At 33.1% G+C, this 25,314-nt stretch overlaps 1 protein-coding gene across 19 annotated transcripts in view; it reads right to left on the reverse strand.

Annotated features, from left to right (window-relative positions):
* Nucleotides 1-25,314, reverse strand: part of BBS9 (Bardet-Biedl syndrome 9) — a 622,708-nt gene that overhangs the window by 517,037 nt on the left and 80,357 nt on the right. For all 19 annotated transcript variants that reach the window (XR_004321417.1, XR_004321414.1, XR_004321412.1 and 16 more), the window contains 4 exons: nucleotides 22,040-22,214; nucleotides 15,404-15,488; nucleotides 6,868-7,051; nucleotides 6,077-6,206 (listed from right to left, as the gene is read on the reverse strand). Coding sequence is in view for 11 of the 19 variants with exons in the window: in XM_032483738.1 (XP_032339629.1) it covers nucleotides 6,077-6,206; nucleotides 6,868-7,051; nucleotides 15,404-15,488; nucleotides 22,040-22,214 (574 nt within the window). In the remaining 8 variants the exon portion in view is untranslated. The remainder of the gene's footprint in view (nucleotides 1-6,076; nucleotides 6,207-6,867; nucleotides 7,052-15,403; nucleotides 15,489-22,039; nucleotides 22,215-25,314) is intronic.

Consider the following 25,314-nt stretch of genomic DNA (forward strand, 5'->3'; position numbering starts at 1 on the left):
AAGAAGCAGCCGCCACTGATTCTTAGCACCAAAGGCCTGTGGCTGAAGATACAGGGGGAGTTCTGTTAGATTTACCAACCTCTTAAACTCTTGAAAATTGAGAGAGACAGGCCCCCAGAGCAAAGGAAAAAATAAACACAGTGCTAAGGTGAAAGACTCAGAGGGTCCGAGTTCATTATTTTCTCCCATCACTTCCCACATGATTCTTCAGCAATTTGCTACCATCATTTTTAAAAATGGGCAATAATTGCAAAGTAATTAACAGAGGAACCTATGTGTAAAACTCGCAATTAAGTAAAAGAGGCAGAGATAAGGGAGATAGGAACATAAGCAAAAGGCAGAACATATTCATAGCAAGAAGAATTTCCTAAGGAAATAAAAGAAGAAATCAGACAAACAGCTACCATTGTATCAACAAAATGAAAGAAACATAATTTTTTCTCTGTTTGGAAAGCACAAACACAAGCTGGAGGGATGAAAACCACACTACAAGCAATAACAAGAAAAAAAAAAACTAAAAACAAATACAAGAGCATGGTAGAGAGGCATGGGGGAAAAAATCACATAACTCAAAATAGAAAAAAAATATATACACACAATAATTAATGAGGAGATGATTGTATTTGGAATACAGTGTAAGAGTTAATATATTTATAATAATGATATTGATTAAGAAAACTAAACTGGTAAACCAGAACCAATATTCAAAAGTATAACAGAAGAAAATTGTTCTGAAATGAATGAATCTCTGAATCTACCAAATCTCGCCTTGTCCCAGAATAAAATGATATATGCAAAATTAATCAATTGAAGATAATGCTAATGAATTTACAGTCTTTTAAGGATTAAAAAAATAAATCAGATATGAGCATCCAGGAAGAAAAATAATTAATTCAATAAGAAGTTTTAAAACAAAAATTTAAGCCAGTCTCAGACTTTACCACGGTAACTGTCAACAAAATGGAATACCCAAAACTCTGAGGAAAGCTAAGAAAACCTTCAAGTATAAGAGCAATAAGCAATTCTCAAGAATCCAAGAAGACTTATAAGACTTTCCTTAAATCTACTGGATGATTAAATTCAACTAACCAAGAAGTAAATCAAGATAATTCAGGAACAGTAAAAGAACTTGGTGGTGTGCTATGAGTGTATTTAGATAACTGGATAGGATGAAAGGACTGTAAAAACAGTGATTAGTAAAATTTATGTAAATGTTTTGACATTTGACAAAATAAATAAGATACCAACAACATCAGAACTCAGTAAGAAGAGAGGAAGAAGAAAGCTTAAGTATGCTGCTTTCCTTACCTTTTATAAGAGGTCAATGGACACTGTCAAAGGTTGAAATGCCACTTTAAAACACTGAAAAATATCAACCTTTTACTTTTTTTCTATCCTTGTTTAGAGGGATCTTTTAGAAACTGAAATATATTGAGAATAAATATTTATGTAAAATTTATTTATTCCTTCTGTTTCATCTATTTCTTTTCTGTTAGAATATAAAACACATTTATACTTAAAAACATGATTCTGCTTTGTAAATTTTATTATATGCCTAAATTGGCATATTTGTAGACAAAAATATCAGGCTTGATGTTTAGCAGGTGTTAACAAATGTTAATTCTGGATGGTAAGATCAGGTAACTTTGGTGGAACAGTTGTTAGTCTTATTTTTTGTTTTCTTTCTTGCATCTTTAAATAATGCTTAAGTTTTAAATAATGAAGTTCTATACTTTTTACAAAAATCACAAAGATATTTTTTCCACCAAAGTTATTTTCAAAAAAATAAAGGAACAACATCAATAAACTTTGAAGGGAAAATGTGCTGATACATTTTTTACCACATAATATTACACCCTATACCATTCTAGGGAACATTAAATCAGCCTATTGAGAGATGAAGCAAAATTAGTTAAGTTAAAAAATTGCAATTCATGGTATAAAAAAAATTCACAATCTTCTTAGATACAGAGAAAAATACATAAAAATCACTGTAAGTCTAAATAAAAAGTAAATACAAATTTTAAAACATTCTTGAAAAAAGCGTTAGACTAGTTTAACAATAATAATTTATAGCTAATAGAAATAAAGAAATACGTATGTGTGTGTAACAACGAGTACATGGGAGAATCCAAGGGTGCTAAGAAACCACAAGTCACATACCATAGGATGGAAACCAACAACAAAAAAAAAAAAGTATGAAAAATAGAGACTATCATAGAAGATAAAAAGTGACCAAATATATCAATTATAACAGTTTTATGGATTAAAAATCAATGGTCTTCATGATGGGTTGAAAAATTCAACCAAATTCTGTTTATAAGCAATACACCCAAAATAAAGTTACAGGTTTAAAAAGCACAAACAATAGCATACTAACAATTAATAACAATGTGAACTCAAAGCAAACAAAACAAAACAAAGAAGCAAATAAACATTAAATGAAAACACAAAAAAGGTCATTTTTATATTGGTAAATTTTTTTTAACTAATCAAAAAATTAAATATCATTAACATAAGCTGAATAACATAGAACTAAAATATATAAATCAAAAATACTTAGATATTCAAAAAATTGACAGAAAAATATGGTAATGAAAGACAATCATTTCACTCCTGAGCTTTAAACAGATTAATAAAGGAAAATGACAATAAGAATGCACAAGCTCTAAAAATTATAATTTATGCCCTACCCTACTTCCAGGAATATTTACTAATTTTATGTGGAATATTAAGCCACAAAGGAAATCCTTAAAAATATAACCTTAGCAAAAAATGTATTTATAGGCCTACATTCTCCTTCTACAAAGCACAAAGAAAAAAATGTCAAATTAACAGCAAACATTAAACTAAAAAGGAAGGAGTCACTTTTAAAAACTGTTCTAATAAATTTGTTTTCAAAGAAACCATATCCTTCCAACTGTGATTTTTTATATTTAAAAAGGTTTTTCAGCTTAAAATTCTTATAAGTTCTTTCTAGCCACCCTGAACCCTGACAAACACAAACCACAATGACTCTTACATATCTACTGAGCATATATCATGTGTTCACCTTTCTGACTGATTATATAGTGTGATAATGCAAAAGTAGAACAGGTCCCTACATTATAATAGTGTATGATCAAGTTGGGGAGTTAGAAAATCAAACAGCAGTCAGGAACATAATATAAATAATATAGAAATTCAAAGAAGAAGGAGACCAGAGAGGGAAGCCTTATTTATGTGACTTGTTAGGACTCAAAGATAGAAGAAATTTGAAAATCCAGAGAAGAAGATGGAAAAACATTCTGGTCAGGAATACTATATTAATGAAGGCTAAAGAATAAAATGTTAAATACTGAAAGTTATAAAAAGTTACTATAGTGAACATAACCAGGAAGAAAAACACTGAAATACTAGACCAAATTGTTTATACTGGAAAATGAGCTGTAACAACATTTTAAAGCACAATGGCTGTGGCTGCCAGCTAAAGTTTAGAAAGGCTCCCATCACTTTGAACATTCATTCAAATAGACTTCCACTTTTAGGTATATTTCACATCTCTAGACAGAATAATGTTACTGATAAATGACGGTCTGTATTTGCCATTTGGGAAACTGACCACAGCAGAGGTAAGATACTCGGCCAGGCTTCCATAGCTACTTCGTGCAATGAGAGGAAAACAGTAATAGCTAAGAATTTAAAGAATATTATCACATTCAGACTTCTCTGATTCTGTAAACTGTATATTTCACATTCCTGTAGTCTAACATACAAAAACTAAAATAATTAAACTAAAAGAACTCTAATCAAGAATGTCGTTTATCCTGAAAGGAAAGAGGGGAACACAGACAGATTTAAAACTGGTTTATAATAAACAAGGTAAAGAGGACTAGGACTGCCAAGTAGGAGGGAGTGGGAGGAAATCAAGCATCGTAGTTTCTGAACAAAATGCTGTTACTAAGTATAATTGCATCAACTTGATCCAAATCCAATTATTTCTTATTCATTGAAAAGAAACATTAAAATAGCAGCAATTTCCTTTACAAATAAACACATTCAGCCAAGGAAGCTTCTACAAAAAAGTTTAACCCTAAAAGTAATAAAAAGCAGGAGTGAAATTATTTCAGTGCTCTAATTTCAAATAATAACTTCTAAACACAAATAAACTATAGCTTATAGTTTATAACTATAGTTTACAGTCAGTGATAAATTTTAATTCTAAAAATTACAATAAAGTTCCTTCAGTCTAACCCTATACTTTTATGTTAAAGTATATGAAAATAAGAAAAATCTTCCAGTGAATAATTAGAAGTTATTGCTATATATTAACTAACTGTGGAAATCATTAATGGCCTTATTTACACTTAATTACTTACAATTATGATCTTTAAAAAGCTATGAGAAATAGGAAGTTTTACTCACAGGTACCTAAATTTAGATGTGACAGATTATTTTTGAATATTAGCATCCTGCTGCACACTATATAGAAATTTGGTTTCTTACTCAAAGTACTTTCAGTAACTATTGGACACGACTTATAAGTTGCATCTTGACCAGAAACTATAAATTAACTATAAATATCTGCTAAGAAGCTGTACTTTTGAGCTTCTCTCTGAGTATGGTGACTCTTGAAATAGTCACATCCCTTGTAGATAACGTATGTGTAAAGTAAGTATTTCAACTAAATGATCTCAATAAACCCTTTCTATCCATCACTATCCCATGCCCCACGTGCATAAGAAAACCACAATGACTTTTTAGTATTTAAAGATATTGGCTCCTGAGGGGCATGTAGACTATAAGCCAAGATGGGCTGCATATCCATCAGTGTAGATCTGTCTTCTTGCACCTGAGCTGTCCCTTGAGGGGCCAAAGAAAACAGCTCTTAGATGAATAGATATACTGCTAATGAGAATTAATCTCCTAGAAGAGAAATACTTGATGTTGCCCTGCTGGCAAGATATTTTTCCTGTTCTAAATCCTTCTAAGTAAATCTGATGTAAAATGTATGGTGAGTCTGAGCATTTGTTTGAACTTAAAAGACCATCTGGTGGACATTGCAAAAGCTAATCTCAAAATTTTAAGTTTTTCTTCGGATACAAAATAACTATAATTTGTGTTCAGTGAATAGCAATTCTGTTTTCTCATAAAACATGAAAAGTAACTTCTTTTTAAAATATTCAATGTTTTAAAAACAGTGTTTTTATTTTTCTAATATTCAGACTTCAGATTAACCATTAATGCAAATATAAATGCTCTTCATTGAGCTTCAACAATAATATTACACATTTGACTTCTTAAATTGGGAGGACTAATCATACCGATCAGATAATAGGTGTCACTGAGGAATTCTATATATGGTTTTGAAATGTTCAATAAAATGATCTAAATAAGCAGAATTGACTACATCTAGGAATCCATGAAGCTTTATAGAAAGTTGTGTTTCTATACATTAATTGAGATTTTGAATTCTTAAACATACTCTGAAATGCTAAAGAGTTTTTCAGGACCTTGCCTCATATACTGACAAACTAGAAAAACAACACATTTAGCTGTCTCATTTCTCTCATTTTTGATAAATATTGTAAAGTTAATGTTAAAAAAAAGAACTTTGTCTTTTATTTTAAATGTAAGGTGGCCCTATTTTAAATCTAAACTGTCTTAAACACATAATTATTAGCAATTCTGCACCATATGATATAACGAGTTCTGAAATAAGTTTTGAAGTGCAATATTTTCACAACCTAACTATAAGTGATCTCTAAGTGGGACCCATCAAATGCTTGAAGAAATCCTTTTCTATTTTAAAGAAAATAATCTATCAGGTAAACTATTTTCTTAAAATCTTTAATTTACACAGGATATCTTGCTAGAGATACTAAATAAAAATGATTAAAGATGATAAGGCTTTTTTATATCCTTATTTTCCAATAAAAGTTATATTTTAAATTATTTCCATTGTAGACATTCACACTACAATATCACTTGTCATTTTAGTAAAATCATTTTCAATTGTTTCATAAAACTTCTAGAGAATTCCTTGACTAAGGTCCTCTTTAAAAAAAAAAAAACTGTGTGAAATTAAACCACTTACTGTAAACAGCCCACTCTTACTGCTACAGGTACATGAGGAAGTTGAGTGGCCCACTTCAGTGTCACATCCTGATAAATATGCAACATGTTATTGTGGTTTCCAATCAAAGTATTTACTGTTCCTTTGGAAACTACAGGTTGAAGACAGAAAAAGAGAATAATAAGAAAACAGTCATTTCCAACTGTATATTACATTCCTTTTAGAGGATTTATGATCCAAACTAATTCTAATGTCTTGATTTAATGCATAAAGATTTTAAGTAATAAAACATTATTTTTCAAACTCAAGCTACCAATATCAAAGAGAAAAAATCATCTTACAAATATATAAAAACTATATGTAACTATAGAAACTATAAATAGATAGTGGCCAGCATTTTTGCATTTCATCTAGACAGCATGAATTTCATTAATAACTAGCCCACCTAAGCTAATGATTTAATAGGCACTCACTACAGATAAGTCATTGTATTAGGCACTACTATGCTTCATTCTTCTTTAAAGAGTCTGATGGTTCTCTTGGAAGCATCTTGAACAGCCACATTTTGGCAAGCATTAATGTATACCTAAGGCCAATTCTACAAGTCATTTTGTACAAAGTAAAATGACTGACAAAACCAAACATGTGCTTTATATCAAACTTCTATTCAAACTTTAAAAGTTGAAATTTCCATTACATGTTCAGTATAAAACTATTTTCCTAGATGTTTAAAATATATGTGAGTGAGTTTGGCTTTTTCTGATGTATAGCCTTGACATATGAAAAAGATAAAAGAAAATCTTTCTACACACCTGAGCAATATGGGAGAAAACAACTTGGGCTACAATCAAGTTTCTTCATGAATCGAATTTGTCCATTATCCTTAAGGCAAAAAAAATTTCTCTCACCAAGAACAAAAACAGAAGATGCTGACTGATTGAAAGAGACAATACATATATCAAGGGCTTGCTCTCCAATATTTAGAGTCCAATCCACCTAAAAGGAAAACTTATTATCAACTTAGTAACTAAAAACAGAACATTTCAGTCAGTTTCACAACAGTACAATTAAGAAATACTTTACAACAAAGCAGACATAAACAATGGCTAATCTTCATTTCCTTTTTTTCCTATGGCCATATTTCCAATATTTTATAGACTGTAGTAGGTTTTGTTCCACCTCTTGCCAGATGATATTAGCTATTCAGCAGTTCAAAAACACTCATACTAGTTTAATCAAAGAGATGAAGATCTGTACATTCAAAACTATAAAACACTGATGAAAGAAATTGAAGAGCACAAATAAATGTAAAGATATGCCATGTTTATGGATTAGAAGAATTAATATTACTAAAATGTCCATATTACCCAAAGTGATCCACAGATTCAAATCCCCATCAAAATTCCAATGTTCTACTCACAAAAATTAAAAAAAGCAATCATCATATTCATACAAACCCACAAAAGATTTCCAATAGACAAAGCAATCTTGAGCAAAAAGAACAAAACTGTAGGCATCATACTACCTGATTTCAACATACTACAAAACAATACTGATCAAAACAGCATGGTACTAGAATTTAAAAAAAAAAATACATCTGGACTAATGGAGTAGAATACAGAGCTGAGAAATAAAACTGCATTTATAGTCAACTGAACTTCAACAAAGGTATCAAGAACACACAATGAAAACAGGACAGTAAATGATATCGGGAAAACTTGATATCCACATACAGAGGAATGAAAATGAAAGACTATGTCACACAAAAATCAACTCAAAATGGATTAAAGACCTAAACATAAGAACTGAAACTGTAAAACTGTTAGAAGAAAACATAGGAAAAAGCTTCCTGACATTGGTCTGGGCAACGATATTTTGGATATGACCCCAAAAGCACAGACAAAATAAAAATGCACAAAAAAGGATTGCATCAAGCTAAAAAGCTTCTGCACAGCAAAGGAAATAATCAACACTGTGAAGAGACAATCTATGGAATAGGAGAATATATTTGTAAACCATATATCCAATAAGGGGATAATATTCAAAAATACATAAGGAACTCAGACAACTCAATAGCAAGAAAACAAATAACTGATTTTAAAAATTGGCAAAGGGAGGGTATAGCTCAGTGGTAGAATGCATGCTTAGTATGTATAAGGTCCTGGGTTCAATCCCCAGTACCTCTGTAAAAATCAATCAATCAATCAATCAATCAATCAATAAACCTAATTATGCTCCCCTCAAAAAACAGTATTAAAAATATGGGCAAAATACCAAATTAGACATTGTCTGAAAATAAGACATGCAAACAGCCAACAGGTATATTAAAAATGGTCAACATCACTAATCATCAGGGAAATACAAATCACAATCACAATGAGATATTACCTCATACCTGTTAGAATGGCTAGTATCAAATAGACAAGCGATAACAAGTGTTTGTGAGAATGTGGAGAAAAAGGAACCCTGTATACTGTTAGTAGGAATGTAAAATGGTACAGCTAGTATGGGAAACAATATGGAGGTTCCTCAAAAATTTTAAATAGGACTACCATATGATCCAGCAATTCCACTTCTGGGTATATATCCAAAAGAAATGAAAATAGAATATTGAGAAGATAACTGCTTTCCTATGTTCACTGAAGCATTACTCACAATAGCCAAAATACGGAATCAGCTTAAGTATCCATTAATGGATGAATGGATAAAGAAAATGTAAGATATGTATCACTATATAGATACATGTAGGTGGGTAATATTGTTGTTTGGTCTTTAAAAAGAAGAAAATCCTGCCATTTGTAACAACATGGATGAACCTGGAGGACATCATGCTAAGTGAAGTAAGTCAGGCACAGAAAGATGAATACCGCATGATTGCACTTCTCTGTGGAATCTAAAAAGTCAAAATCATAAAAGCAGAGAGTAGAATTGTAGTTGCCAGGGTCTGCGGTATGAGAGAAATAAGGAGATGCTGGTCAAAGGATACAAAGTTTCAGTTTTGCAGGATGAATAAGTTCTGGAGATCTGATGTACATATAGTTATAATACTACATCATACACTTGAAATTTGTTGAGAAATCTTCAGTGATTCTAGCACAAAAAAATGTGAGGTGATAGATATTAGCTGTGATAATCATTTCACAATGTATACATATGTCAAAACATTAGATTGTGCGTGGTAAATTTATACAATTTTTATTTGTCAATTATACCTCAATAAAGCTAGAAGGGAAAAAAAGGCAGGTAGTGAAGAGGGTGGGAGAACATCCCATGCAAAGTGAGCTGCCTGTACAAAAGTCCTGTCATGGAAGAGGAGGTTCCATGGCTTGTTCAAAAAAATATACATAAAGAAGTTATTTGCTCCACTGAAAATTTTCCATAAGAAAGCTGTTGTGTTTACTTTGCAAGTTAAATTTAATAACCAATAAAATCTACAGCCATATTGCTGTATATATAATGTTTTGATATAAAGATACTTTTTGAAACTATCAATATGCATGTACAGAGAAGTCATCAAACATTTGTAGTACTATAGACAGGATCTTCTACACATAAGAGCTTCTCAGGGTATCTCCATTGCTCTGGAACATGATCAATGTTTAAGAAATGTTTCTTAAAATAATGAAGAAATAAATGTAAAATGGACATGTAAAAAAGAGTTTCTCAGAATTCAGCCCCAATCAGTTAATATCAGGAAAACACAAAAAGCAAATACATACTATTTTGAAAAGCATTGGCTGACAGGCATATATTGTATACGGCAACAACAGTGAGATGGATACACAAAAGTATGCAGAAAAAGAGGAAGTAAGATAGCCCTCAAAGTTAGGCTTTGAAGCAAGACTCAACAATTAATAGATCAAAGAAGAGATATGAAAAGTCAAATTAAAGATACATATAATTTTCATGCCATCCAGAAATGACTTGGGTATTAATCTATCTACTTTAGATTATTAAAATATCTGAAGAAGGTATGAAATCCAAATGAGGATAGTCAGAGGCAGATATCATCAATGTGTATATAAACACTATCTGGAGTAGGGAGACAGCATAGTGAATATAAGCAGATGCATTAGAGTATCTTAATCTGAATTAGGACTCAACACCAAGAAATCATTCAATTATCTCTTAGTTCAAGTGTAACTTCCCTATATGAAAAGTTTCCACTGAACACAAGATAGGAACATCAGTCCTAAAGTGGTTACATTTCTCATTACATTTAATAGCCTGGCATTCTAGCATTATTTTTCAGTACCTATAACTCAGGCTGATATGTCCCTGACTCTGAAAGATAACGATTCAGAGTAAACGGGCAAATCAAGTTTCTGAGGCCACCGGCTGAGATCTAGCCACTAAATACTTTCAGTTCACTAGGTACTGAGGGCTACTCTCTGTAACCTACCCTAGGGAAATACACCATATATTATATTAATGAGTCTCAAAAAGCACAAAAGTTTACTAAGAACAATTATTTAAAAATTCTTCCACTTCCAGCCAAGATGAAGTAATAGGAAAAAAATCAACCATCCCACCTGAAACAACCACAACATGAACAAAATGTATGAAGCAACAGTTTAAAAAGCACTGGATAGCAGGAAACAAAGGACAGAAACCCTTAAAAATACAAAACAAATGAAGTGAGTGGTGTAATTGCTCCATTCATGAGACAGTTTTTAGGCCATGGCGCAGGAAGAAGGAACCCAGGCAAAGTCCAGCAGATGCTCTGAGTTGAGGAGATGGAAGCTGAGAGTTCAGAAAAATCAAGGCAGCTAGAGTTCACAAGACAGCATGCCAAAGAGAGAGAGCAGTATAGGGACAGAACTCGGAGATCTATAAAGAATCATCTCAAATACGCAGCTGAGTACTTATTAGCACGTTCCTGTTGAAAACTGCTCAAAGCTAGGGAAAGAACCACCCAAAAAAATTAGCAGTAACAGTGCCCAGTATTCACATAGAGCCTGGAATGCTGCCTGTGCCCACCAGCCAGACTGGAACACCTCATAATTCAAAAGGAGCTGGGTAAAGCACTCAGAAAGGTCTTACCTCAGGAGTGGAAAATAAGTAGCCCCAGAATGAGCACTGCTCTGGTCCCACCTAACAAGACTTAAAAGCAAGACCCAAAAGGATCAAATTGTTTCCAAGTAACTTTACAGTATCCCAGTTCTAAGCTCAAGAAGAGTTATAGAAATACAAAAATATCTAGCACCCAACAAAGTAAAATTGACTATATCCTAGCATCTTACAAAAAATTGCCAAGCATGTAAAGAAACAGGAAAATGTCATCCACGATGTGAAGATAAATAAACTGAAATTGATTCAAAATTGATACAGATGTTAGAGGAAAAGGCGTAGCTCAGTGGTAAAGTGTATGTGCTTAGCATTCATGAAGTCTTGAGTTCAATCCCCAGTACCTCCATTAAAACAAACAAATAAATAAAAACCTAATTACTTCCCCACCAAAAAAAAAAATGAAGTAAAAAAAAATTGAAAATTGATACAGATGTTAGAATTAGAAAACAAGGATATTGAAACAATTATTATAACTGTATTCTATATCTTTAAAAAGTTAAGTAGATACATGGAAGATATTTTAAAACACACAAATTGAAATTGTAGATACAGAAACTATACCAGATTGGAATTAATACCATATTAGACATTGCAGAAAAATATTAGTAACCTTGAAAACATAGCAATAGAAATTATCCAAAATCAAATAGAGAAAAAAGATATTTTAAAATAAAAAGAAAATATGTAAACTGTAGGACAACTTCAACTAGCCTAAATGTACATGTAACTGAGAGAAGAGGAGATAAGATGGAGAAAAGAAAAAATATTTCAAGGACTTGTATCTTAAAATTTCCTAAATTTCATGAAAACTATAAATTCACACATACATGAAGTTCAACAAATCCTAAGCACACACACACACACAAAAAAAAGAATGAAAGAAAACTACACAAAGTACCTCATAAACTAATTGCTCAAAACAAGTGATACAAGAAAATCTGAAAAGCAGCCAGACAAACAAGACATAATGTACAAAGGAACAAAGATAAGATAAAAGCAGATTTCTCATGGGAACGCTACAAACAAGAAGATGGAGGAGATCTCTGCTCTGAGAGGAAGAAATCAAGATGGCAGAGTAGAAGGATGTTGAACTCACCTCCCCCAATGAATACATCAAAAATGTATCTCATGTGGAACAATTCTCACTGAAAATTAACTGGAAACTGGCAGGAAGAATCTTGTGTAACCAAAGCTAAAAGAAACATCTGCACACAATCAGGTAGAAAGGGAAGAGAAGCGAACAGATCAAGACTTGTGCCCAAGAGAGGGGACTCAGAGGAAAAGGGAGAATGCACAGGCAAAAATACGCCATAGGGAGTGAGCAGTTAAAGCCACATATTGGGCACCCCAGCCCTGGGGTCCTGCATAGAGAAGACAAGCCCTCTTGGCCAGCTGGAGGGCTGGTGAGACTAACAGAAAGGCTGGAGGAAGCCTGGACTCTGCTGGGTAGGAGAGACATACTTGCTTACTCCTGAAACATGGTGGAAAGTACAAATTGGAACTGCGTGGGTAGCTGAGTGGTTTCCTGCAACCACCACTGCAAGCACCCTAGCCTGAGCAGAGCGAATGTTCCAGCCCCACTTACCTCACACTGCAGCTCCATGCTGGAGTGAGGGCTACTACAACTAGGGAAAGAACCCAGCCATGAGACACAGAGGCAGCTAAGACTCAAAGCAATGTCTAAGCAGGGAGGGGGAAGCCATTATTGATGCACACACAGGCAAAGCATCAGAAGGAGCCCAACCTCTGCCTGCAGCCACACACCCCTTTGCACACCAACAGCTTGTACAGGCCCTCTTAATCCAGCACTACCGCCTCTGAGACAAGGGTGCCAATTCCAGGAGTGGGGAGAGCTCACACTTAAAGGGAATAGAACCAGTTCAGACCCCACCCTAAGGGCTTCTGCTCCAGCAACTTGGGACTGACCCTGCCCCCCCTAGGGCAGTGATGACCACTGAACAGAGAGGAAGCCTGGTAGCTCCTTCTTCTCCAGCCCCACATCCTACCAAGGTGATATCTGCAAGCACACTCTAAGGAAAGATGTGACTTATGTTCATGTCACATCCAGCTTTCCCACCAAAAATCACTGAGCACATGCAGACTCTATAGGGATGCTTCCACATAAGGACACCTCTTCAAGATCTCATTAGCTAACTGTTCCAACTAATTTCATAGAGGTATATACCTGGGTATATATCTGAAGAAAACAAAAACACTAACTTGTTCACAACAGCATTATTTGTAATAGCCAAGATACTGAGCAACCTAAGTGTCCATCAACAAATGAATGGATAAAGAAGATGAGGTGTGTATATGTGTCTGTGTGTGTGTGTGTATGAAATGTAATATTAGTCAGCCATAAAAAAGAATAAAATTCTGCCATTTACAACGGAACGGATGGATCTAATGGTCCCTAAGTGGTTCATACTTAGTAAAAGAAGTCAGACAGAAAAAGACAAATACTGTATGTTATCACCTATATGTGGAATTTTTCTAAAAACTAAAACATACATAGAGACAAAACAGAAACAGACTCACGGATATACAAAACAAACTAGTGGTTACCAGTAGGGAGAGGGAGAAAGGGAGTGGCAAGATAGGGGTATGGAATTAAGAGTTACAAACTACTATGTATAAAATAGATAAGCAACAAGGATATTTTGTACAGCACAGAGAAATACAACCATTGTTATGTAATTAAAAGGAGTATAATCTATAAAAAATATTGAATCACTATGTTGTACACCTAAAACCAATATAATATTGTAAATCAACTTTATGTCAGTTAAAAAAATAGGCAATGGAGCAATATCTCAAAGTATTAGAAGGAAAAATCAGTTAAACTAAAATTTTGTAACCAAAAAATACATTTTCAAACACAAAGGCAAAAATACTTTTTCATAAACATAAAAACTGAAATAGTTCATCACTAGTGGACACACACTGAAAGAAAGGTGAAAGGAAGTCCTTCAGGAGAAAGGAAAATGACACCAAATGGAACTATGGGGCTACATATATTAATCAAGAACACCAGAAATGGTAACATCATGGCTAAATATAGGTATTTTTCTTATAATTTGATCTTATTAAAAGATATTGACTAAATAAAATTAATAACAATGTAGTGTGAAGTTTTATAGTATATGTAAAATTAAAATACATGACAATAGCACAAAGGCTGGAAGGTGAGAAACAGAAGTATGGTTCATATACTATATATGAAGCAACATAATATCACCTGAAAGTAAACCAGTCAAAGATATATATTATAAACTCTAAAGCAACCACTAAAATAACGAAACAAAGCACTCTGGCTAATAAGCCAACAAAGATAAAATGATTAACAAAAATGTAAAAGTCAATAAACTTGCTCAAAATAAGTAGTAGCTATAGCTTTCAAGATCTATCTAACTCCAAAGTCTATGCTTAAACTATTATTAGTATGCTGCCTACAAATTCTGTGCCAAGTTGTTTCACATTATATTTGTGCTGTTTGACCTTTTACTACCAATGAGAAAATGTTTTCATCTCATTCTTTACTATTTCCAAGTTAGCCTTCTTTTCTACCATCTCCCTTAACTTCTGTATCCTAATATAGAAAATTAGTCTTCTCTGATATTACTTCTTTATCATTCTAAATTCCACATTATTTCTTCATGCCTACTGCATGTATCCTTCTCAAATTCACTTTACTCTTTCCATCATAATCTTCAGTTCCTTCTAACCTTTTGCCTTCCTGTCCACAGAGGGTATCAGGATAAGGAAGAGTCCACAATCAGCATCTATTCCCTAATTTCCAATAAATTGAGAATTTATCATTTACAATTTTTCATCAAACTACTTTTCAAGTTATCTTACTTACACCATTGAGCTAATTTTATTTTTGCAGGCTGTGAATTTTCATCTTTTACTTATATATTTCATCACATGCCTTCCAGTAGCAATCTTTTTGCCTATTAAAGGAATTTTTTTTCATTTTTCTGTTTTTATTCTATTATTTTATAATCACGTCAGTTAAAAGTGATTCCATCTGGACATCTATAATCCTAGTGGTACAAGTCTATAGTCTAGTATATTATGACCATGACTAGACATGTGTTTTCATTGCTCAAAAATAGCCAACTAAATTCTTTGATCATTGATATAATCTTAACATAGAAAAGAGAAGTGGCTGAAATGGATTTTTTAATTTTCTTCCCATGAATTCTTATTCTGAACAAATATCTGTGATTAGATATAACATTGTTAAAATTTCATATATTAAAAAAAAGGCCTTACAACCAGTCTTTTTCCAGAACCAAGTTTTTGCTGCTCAGTCTCTTGTCTTTTATCTGCATCTGTTGCAAAAGCAAGTACTTGGTACCTATTTGAGAGACATGGAATAATAGTAAGTGACTTTACAGTTAAAAAGTATAAATTATTTTAAACTTTAAAAGCACATAATCTTAATATAATTTAAATAAATAAATAAGTGCACATTATCTACAAGCCTTATGAATCACTTTTTCTTTAATTTTAAAAATTGTAAAATTAGCAATGAATTCTTATTGAATGATACTGTGACATTAGACTATGTAAAACTATAATGATAGAGAAATTATAATCAAATATCCCAAAATTCAATATTAGGAGAATAGCTCTGCCAAATATCAAAGCACTTCTATTAGAATTTTATGTGATAACAATACCAAGAAAGAGTTAGCATCAAAACACCAAATTAAAAAGTAATAATAATAATAATAATGCAAAGCAACCAAAAATAATAGAAATCATTAATACATAATCTATGGACCCCAGAAAAACTGAGTTTAATTCCCAGCTAAACCACTAACTAGTTGAGTAAATTTTTAAAAATTAATCATTCTGTGCCTTAACTTTCCCACCTATAAAATGAGAATAATAATCTCTAACTCAAACATTGTTACAAGAATTTTAAAATAATTTAGTGCCTAGTACAGTATCTGTTATATATTAGGTCCCTAATTATTGATTGATAGATTGACAAACAGATACAGATTTATATACACATAGAGATCACCTATTAATTTATTTGAATAAGTTCTCAATAATGGACATTATGAACATTATGACTTTCTATAAATATCTTATAGCTTTTATTTCAATAGTAACATTTAGTTAAATCAATCTTAAAAACAATTTATAAATACCATTCTATTTTTACATGATTAATTTAGACAATAAAGTTTAAGTCCCCTTATTTCCCATTAATTAATGGTATATTGTTAGAGTAATAATCCTACTCAAAATGAAGAAACTTCAGGCTCATAGATTCCTTTCCTTTATTCAATCAAAACACCTTGCATTGTTCTTCAATAGCTAAGAAGAAAATTAGTAAATAGATATATTCAGACATTTCATATTGTCCAAGAGAAAGATGTCTGATGGTGTGAACACCAGGGGCCTAAATGAATAAAGGCAGTGTGGAATATATCAATAAGGACTGAAATGTACACTGGTATTCAAATGTCATGTAACAACTCTTAAAGCATCCTACCTCATTCAGGAATACTTCATTTGTAAAAAGCCTCCAATTTTCAGTGGATGCTGAATAACTACGAATTAAGATAGACTTTGCAATGCATTCACGAAAATTGGTCTTACAGTTAGCTTAATGTATATAAATTTCATTCATTCAATAAACATATAGTAGAGATCTCATATAGGCATTAACAAGAGGAAAAACTATCATATGGTCTATATCCACCAGGACCTCCCAAAGTAGTTGTGGAGATTCATATACAAACAAATAAGTGTAATCCATAGTGCCCTGTGCTAACAGAAGGTATGCATATAGTATTAAGGGAACATGGTGGCAGAAACAGGTAATTGGGCTGGAGGAAATATAAATGTTCTTGGTATCAGTTCAGGAGGAGAAAGCTAGGTTTTAAAGAATGAGTGAAAACTCGGCATGCTGTTAAAGAGGTAAAAGGCATTACAGCAAAGCAAACAGCACATGCAAAGGCATGCAGCAGTAAAAGAGACATGAAAGGCCAGGGCAAGAGAGAGGCATGGTAGAGAGGAATGAGTCATGGGAAATGAGACAATAAAGGTAGGAGGGTGAAGATCTCAGCCTTGTAAAACCATACTAAAAAATTCCATAGGAAGTTGCAGCAAAAGTCTCCATACCATCTGAGACTGACTTCCAACATTTCTAAGTCTCTAAAAGTGCCAAATAATTAGACCTCACATTTCAACCTCCGAATAGGATTGTTTTACTCTTCCCAGTTTGTAGCAGCAGAAATAGTATGCACCAGTGACTAGAACATCAGCCCAGAGCTGGTTTTGCTATGGATTTAACCTCAGGCAATTAATAACATAGGCAGTTCATTTCCTGTAGACACCAGCCTACTACTGGAGGATGATACAGATGTTAATGAGATTGTTACAGAAATCCAAAGCTCTTGAGCTGTTTGAAGCTTCTTGTTAACAAAGAGCTATTACTTCATTTGAGGAATAAGTGAACCCCTAAAGTGGCCTCATTAACATGAAAACAGCAAGCAGAGACACAGCCTGACTCCTGATTTCTAAATCGGACCATTTCTCTTCCTGGAGGACAACTCAGAATGAGTATTGTATTACTAAACGTAACGGACAATAAATTAAGATGATGACAAACTTACAATAGCATCTATTTTATGGTTCTTCCTTAAATCCTCTTAACTGTGACCAATAATGTACATGGAAATCTATTTCCAAAACCAAACAATTCCAGGCAAACTTGAAAATTCTGAAATTCTGAAAATTCTGAAAGAAAACACTTGGTTTTTTTTTTTCTTACTACTCAAGTGCTCAGTGATATAAGCTAAAGAATAAAATGCCCTTGTTGAGACGGCTGAAAGAATAATCAGGTCCAATGTAATAAGATTTCATGAAAGAGTGTCATACATGTTTCTCAGAACAGAAAGGCACTAATCACAAATACAGCAAGTCCAAGTGAACAGTGGTGCTTTTTGACCCAATAGCAACAAATGCTTAACAGGTCCTGTGGAGCACCAGTGACAAGCTCAATCTATAATTTAGTGCTCTTCTGTATCACATCATAAAAACAGCAGCAAGTAACTAAAATATGCATTGAGGTGTCACAGAACACAAAAGTAAACCCTCCAAAATCATTTATTTTCAAATGAAAAATAGCTGTCACCTCAAAAAGTGCCAGGAGATTTTAGAAGTTTCATATTTAACCTGGAGAACTCTACTAGAAATGGAAGCTCTGGATACAGAGCATTACTATGTTCTTTCCAACAACAGCTAAAACATTCTTGATTATGCTAGGGATAACCATTTTCCCTGAAAGATGCCAGTAACAAAACAGAAGTTTTCCTCATAAAATTTTCACTCCTTCATCAAGATCTCGTTAAGCATCTACTTTCAGCGAGGTACAATGCTAGGCACTTCAGAGGATACAAAATCCCTGCCATCAAGGAACATTCAGCCTAGTCAAGGAGAAAAACATGTAAATACGTAATATCAGTGAAAGTGGGAATAGTGCTTCCGGAAAGCAGTGAAAAATTACTCTGAATTGAGAAGGAGGAGATGCTACTAACAGAGACGTCAGGGAAGAACTGAATGGGGAGCAGGGAGGCTTCATAATTTTCATTTGCAGAGAAGGAAGGAAGAGCATTTCAGACAGAGTACAGCATGGGCAAAAGAGAAAGAGAGAAGCCCTGAATATACATGGACGACACCAAATATTTCAACTTGTCAAGAGCTTAAGGCTAGTGAAGAACACAGTCTTCTTTCTAAAATATTATCCATTAAATTCAACAAACACATTTTAAAATACTGATTTAAAGCCTTTTGTCTACTTAGCAACACATTAGGAGCCACTGCAAGGGTACAGGGGAAAGTGTATAGTAAAGAGGAGAAAAGACAAAACTCATGGCACAAATATTTCTTCAGGAAGCCTCCTTAGATTCAACTGTTACTTAAAGGTGTCACCTCTAGGCGTCCTTAGTGTCCTGTGCACAGCAATGCTATAGCCTGTATCATAATGAAAAGAAACAGGTGATTTGCTACCTCCCCCACTTGCTGGCACACTGCTGGAGGACAAGAGACAGATCATATCTGACTTTGCATTTCCAGTACTCGGCAGTGTGTGGCACAGAGAAGCCTCTTGAAAAATGTTTGCTGAATGAATGATTGAACCAAAGAAATGATTATTTCTTTAATGAACAAGTACTTAAAACAGATTCTGCCCTCAGGAACCTGATAATGCAAAATATACTCCGGAACATTTTAACACAATACAGAAAAGCAATATATAATATTGTGCAAAAATCAGTGTTTTAGACAATAAGATATCGAGGAAGTGAAAAAAAGGAGGATATTTGAACCAGTTAATTTTAAAAATGCCTTCCAAATCTGAAAGTCCAGTTAATAGAGGTAAAAATGGGACTGGATTATACACAGTACTTAATGTCATACAAGAAGGTTTAGATTTTTTTTAATGGACACCGAGAATTATTCCAGCTTAAAGAGGTGTTTAAAAAGAATAGATATAAGAAGGGCCCTTCAAAGTCTAGATTAGAGGTAAGAAAACCGAAATCCAAGAGAAAAAATAAAGGCCTGAATGCCAGTGGGAATGGGAAGGAAGGGCTGAATAAGAGGGAAAAAGTAGAAACGTCACGGTTTATTGACTAAATAATTCTGACCAGCGAAGGAAAGAAATGGAGAATAAAAGACGATCCAGTTTAGATAAACATGGCCAAGGAAATGGTGGTACCTAAGCCCCTCCACTAGCGGGGAAAAAAAAAAAAAAAAAAAGGTAAATAATTCTCTCACTTCAAAAGAGAAACAACACTCAAGTGTGTCCCTGAATTAGAATCACCTGAAGTGTGTACTTGCAATGACGATTTCTGGGTCTTTTCCCTAAACCTACTAAATCAGTATCTGTGGATTCGGGGGTTGGGAATCTACAATTGTGCATTTTATAAAAGAATGTTCAGGTGATTTTTATGCACACTAAAGTTTGAGACTCACAACTTTCTCTAGTTCCTATCTGAACATAACTGATCTGTTTTTAAAGTAATTAAATACCAGTATCAAAAATGAAAAAGAATTATGTCTTAAAAGCCTTTTCTACTAACTGATTACACTTTAACTGATTATAAATAGATTTAATGAAGCCTCCAAGGAACAAACTTACAATATTCATGCTTTCTTCCATCCTAAATTACACCAGTGATTATCATTTAATCTATTAAACTTGAAAGTGTATATAGATACAACATACTACTTAATGTTATAAACCCTCTTGATTGTCATCATTTCACAATAATTACATATCCCATGCATTTTTACCATTACAAAAGATCTACATAATAAATAAAGTGCGTATTTTGTAATCTAGGTGGAGATGAATTTAATAGATTGGTATTTTGGAGAATTACCACAGCTAAAACAGTGTGAGGTTAAACTTATACATTAAGAAAACCTACACATTGCTTCCTCATCCAATTACTCCTGGAGTTATCACCAAATTAATTCCTATGCACATATCTCAAAGAGTAAGTCATGGCACATTCAAATCTTTGTATTGTGACCCCAGTGTAACACTGCTAGTATCACACTACTTGACAAGAGTTGAGTCACAGAACTGGGTGGAAAGCTGAAAAGCAGATCTTTCCAATATTGCTTAAGTTTTGTCAGGCTTGAATGAATTATTTAGATATTTTTCTCAGCCTCTCAAAATAATTATAATATTTTATCTATTACCAGTAGCAGTGCCACAATTAGTTCACCTCCTTTGGCCAAGAGCCATAGTTGTTGTAGACGGAATATGACATAATAATATATTACCACCATCAGTTCACTTCTGCTTAGTCATAAACATTTGCTTATTTTCAGAGTTTTGAATCCCAGGTGCCTTAATAATAATTCTTAAAAACATAGATTATCTCTTATGAAGGGAAAACTACATTAACTTGCTCTATACACAATATTAAAACTTAAAGACAAAAATTTACAGCTCTTGCCTGATAAATTTATATTTTCTTCCTGCCTTGGGAAAAATCATGTGGCCAAAAATAATACTGAAAAAGCTATAATGATGTGTTGCTTAGATATTTAAAGTTCTAAATGCTGCCATCAGTAAGATAATACAGTTACTGAAGTTATTGTAATCCTCCAAGTCTATTTCTTTTCCCAAAATGGATTTCTACTTTTGTCTCTCGTTCTCCCAACAAAAACCACAGCCTTCAAAAACTCAAAATGATAATTTTTATTGAAATTTAGCTGGTAGAGGAGAAAAGTGTTCTCTCAAACACAATTCATGAAAATCAGTAAGAATTTCTAGCAAAAAGTATAAGCTGTTTTCATAGGGTCATTTTCATACTTCACTTATGTGAATCATTCTTTTAAAAGCATTCATAACAACACTTCTATTTCTTGCCAGTATTCTTCCTATGTCACATATATTCTTTTTTTGTTATAAAATCATTCTACATATGTATTTGTATCTGGATTTTTTTTCACTCACACTGTGTTTTAATATTTATAATTCAGGGAACAATCACAATAATTGTTGAGCATTTTCCATGGGGTGGCAACTTGACATACACTTAATGCTTTTAACAAGTTTGTCAAAATAGCCATTATTACTTCCTTTATAGGAAGTAAAATATAAGATACTGACCATTAAACAGCTGTGAGTAGCAAAATCAGGATTCCAACCCAAGTCTGCTTCTCTCCAAATCCTTCCTCTCAATCTCTGCACTATACTGCCTTCCAAATACGTTATGATATGTAAATGATATCCTCTAAGTCACCACAATTACAAAGAAACCAGTCTCTTTTTTTATTTGCAATAATATTCAAAGTTCTTTGTGGAAAAGAATTTATCAACAGCACACACACCAAAAATCATGATTCCAAAGGTTCAACTTCCAAACTTACTTGTAACTTTCAACTTGTTGGCAGGAAGAAACAGTAATGAAGGAATCTGTACGGGAACTGTAAGCAAGAGGGCCAGGTAAAAGAGAACCAGGGAGAAATCTCCCGAAAGCATAGCTTTCCTGTTCAAACACCATCAGCATCCCATCCATAGACTGGATACAAATTAAATCTCGACCTAAAAAAGAATTAGAGGAAATTAGGTGACCTATTCTTTTTATAAATGTAATGGTTTTATTTAATTATTTTTTGGGGGTGAATTAGGTTTATTTTTAGAGAGGGTACTGGGGGTTGAACCCAGGACCTCGTGCATGCTCAGCATGTGCTCTACCACTTGAGCTATACCCTCCCCACTTATAATGGTTTTAATTTACCACTATTCACCACAAATATTTGCCAAGGGGCAAAATGAGCAGTTTAAATTTTAAATTGCAAACTGATAAAGCTATCAGATTATTGTACGTCAGTATATATATACATTTCCCAATTTCTTAATTATTCAGATGTCTATAATTTTAAATACATTTATTTTAATTTACTTGAGCTAAAATCTCTAGCTCAAGATAATCCCTGAGATCAACTCTTTGCAAGATATTATTTTTACCAAAATCAGAAATTATTGCAAAACCAGAAATAACTGTTCTGCATGAGCTTAATTCTCTTCTTCATAGTATGTCAGCCCCATACTTTCAAATGGTTTAGGTATCAAACACAGCAGGCCAAATCCATAGACATGTGTTAAGCACCCAGTTTTATACAAATCAGTGTTCAGCACCGCTGACAGTGAAAACTACTACTACTGAAAAACACTAATCACTGATTGCCGTAAACTATAGATTGATTTTGAAGTGTCTTCTGTTATTAGTCTATTAGTATTAACTACAAAATTCATAGTTCTTAAAATATACTGAAATGATGATAATGATGATGATTTCTATGGGACAGTATAGTATCCCTAATCTGAGAAAAATCTAGTGACTGTAATTTTTCATGTTCTGTTAGGGTGATTAGTGTATCCTATAACGTATTATATAGGGAAGAACTATGTCAAAGAAAAATTAAGCTACTCACTGAAGAAATAAATAAAAAGTCAATCTTCGAATTAGTCTTCTCTAACTCATATTTACCATATATAGTAAGTCCTGTAGTAACTATTCCATATTGAATATCAGTGCCAATGTAGTATAAATTTTGAAATGTAAAGAATATTTTGCTCAAAAAGATATTAATTGCATAGAAATGGATGACACTCTTATTGTTTCTAGCTATGGACACAAAGGCAATTTTAAAAAATTTTAAAAAAAGAAGTTGCCAAGGAGTTTTTTAAAAAAGAAACAATTGGGATTTTGCAGTGTTTATTACTGCAATATACTCTACCCCATCTTGATTGACTCAATAGATTTAATAGTTTGAGAGATACTTCAGGTCGAATATTGTCTTAGCATATGTTCACTAAAACCACATCTGAAGCACTCTGGGATCTCTAGAGAGAAACAGATTGTTCATACTAATGCCGTTTTGAAGAATATTTTCTCTATGTTCAGATTCTTTTACAATGCATAGTAGGTTTTGCAGTCACTGTTTTAAGATTTTTAATCTATTCTTTACCTGCTATGCTTATTAAAGATTTCCCCAAAAAGGTATGATATGTGTGCATGCTGTGTGTGTATGCATGCTGTACAAGTGTATTCACAGAGGTATATTTAGATAGAGCACTTGATTTATCCAGAATTTAACTATTTAGCAAACTTCCTGTCTGTACCCAGCAAAAATGAAAAAGTATAACCATGCCTCTATAAATAGTTAAAATAGACACTGCAAAGACTTTGTAATGAAAATCATGCAACTTTTTGGGTATCAATTCTTATTTTAATTACGATACTAACAATTGTAGTTCTCCTAACAAGTTACTGATATTCCAGGAGCTTCACCCTCCTCATTTGTAAAATGAATGTATGTGCATCAGAGTCCTAAAGTTAGAGATAGACTTAATAGTCTCTAATACTGTATTACATGCATAAAACATACAATAAGCATAGTACATCATAGCATTATTATGATGGTTATCATTACCTGCTTCCCCAGCCCGGAGAAAAGAAAATAACAAATTAGAAAAGGTATGAGGATACTGTGAACAGTGACAGCTATGCCCTAACAAAAAGACAATAGAACATCTATAAACTATGTATCAAATAATTCAAAAAAGAATAACAGGGCTCAGCTTAGGAACAATTATTAGCCCTATATGTCTCAAGAAGAGAAATGTCATATTATAATGTACTAGGAGTTAGTAAATGAATTTAATGCATTTTGGTATATATAGCTCAGTCATTTGCAGTAAAGAACTTGTGGCACAGATGCTAACCAATCCCCAATAGCCATATTTTCTGACACATGGCCATCCAGACAAAATAAAGCCTATATGTCCAGGCCTCTATTACAGACACATCATATGATTACTTTCTTGTCAATGAGATGGGAGCAGAATAATATGTATATTCAGACATATCCTTAAAAGGACTGAGTATGCACCCCCTTCCCATCTTACCAGCATGATGGTAGGGCTGGAATAGCTATCTTAGCTTCAGAGACAGAAGCAGTATTGAGAACAGTAGAGCCTCTTACCAGTTCTGGACCACTTTATCTCTAGGTGGTTAAATATGACAGAAATAAACATCTTCCTTAATTAAGTTGGGTCTTTATTAAAGCAATCAAACTTGTACCTTAAATAACACAGAACTTATCTGAGCTTAAAGATCCATTCAGCTTTGAAGAAATCCTATATTTGTGTATATATATATATATGCATAATTACCATCAAACCTTAATTAATGTAAATCATAAAGTTGGACTCTCTCACTTGTAAAGATGTTAATTGGAAGACAAAATGATCAATTAAGAGTTTTGATCTGGATTGTAGAATAGAGAGGAAAATGAGTGATTGCACAGAGTGATGTATATTTGGGACCTATGTGTTTATGTGTCCTTCTTTCCTTAAATTATAGAATAAAATACATTTAGAAAAATGAAAACAAAAAAAGATCCATTCAGCTTTACTGACTCTTAAAATTCAGTTTTACTTGACTGGATCCTAGTATCAAAAAACAATCATATATAGAAGACATTGGAACAACTGGAGAAATTGGAATATGACAGCATGTTAGATAACATTAGGAATTGTTAATTTTCCTAAATGTGATCATGATATGGTGATTACCCAATGTTCTTATAGGGAGTTGTGCACTGCAATAGTTAGAAGTGAAGTGAGTGGCACAAGA

This window comes from Camelus ferus, chromosome 7 (genome assembly GCF_009834535.1).
Source record: "Camelus ferus isolate YT-003-E chromosome 7, BCGSAC_Cfer_1.0, whole genome shotgun sequence".
Taxonomy (NCBI): domain Eukaryota; kingdom Metazoa; phylum Chordata; class Mammalia; order Artiodactyla; family Camelidae; genus Camelus; species Camelus ferus.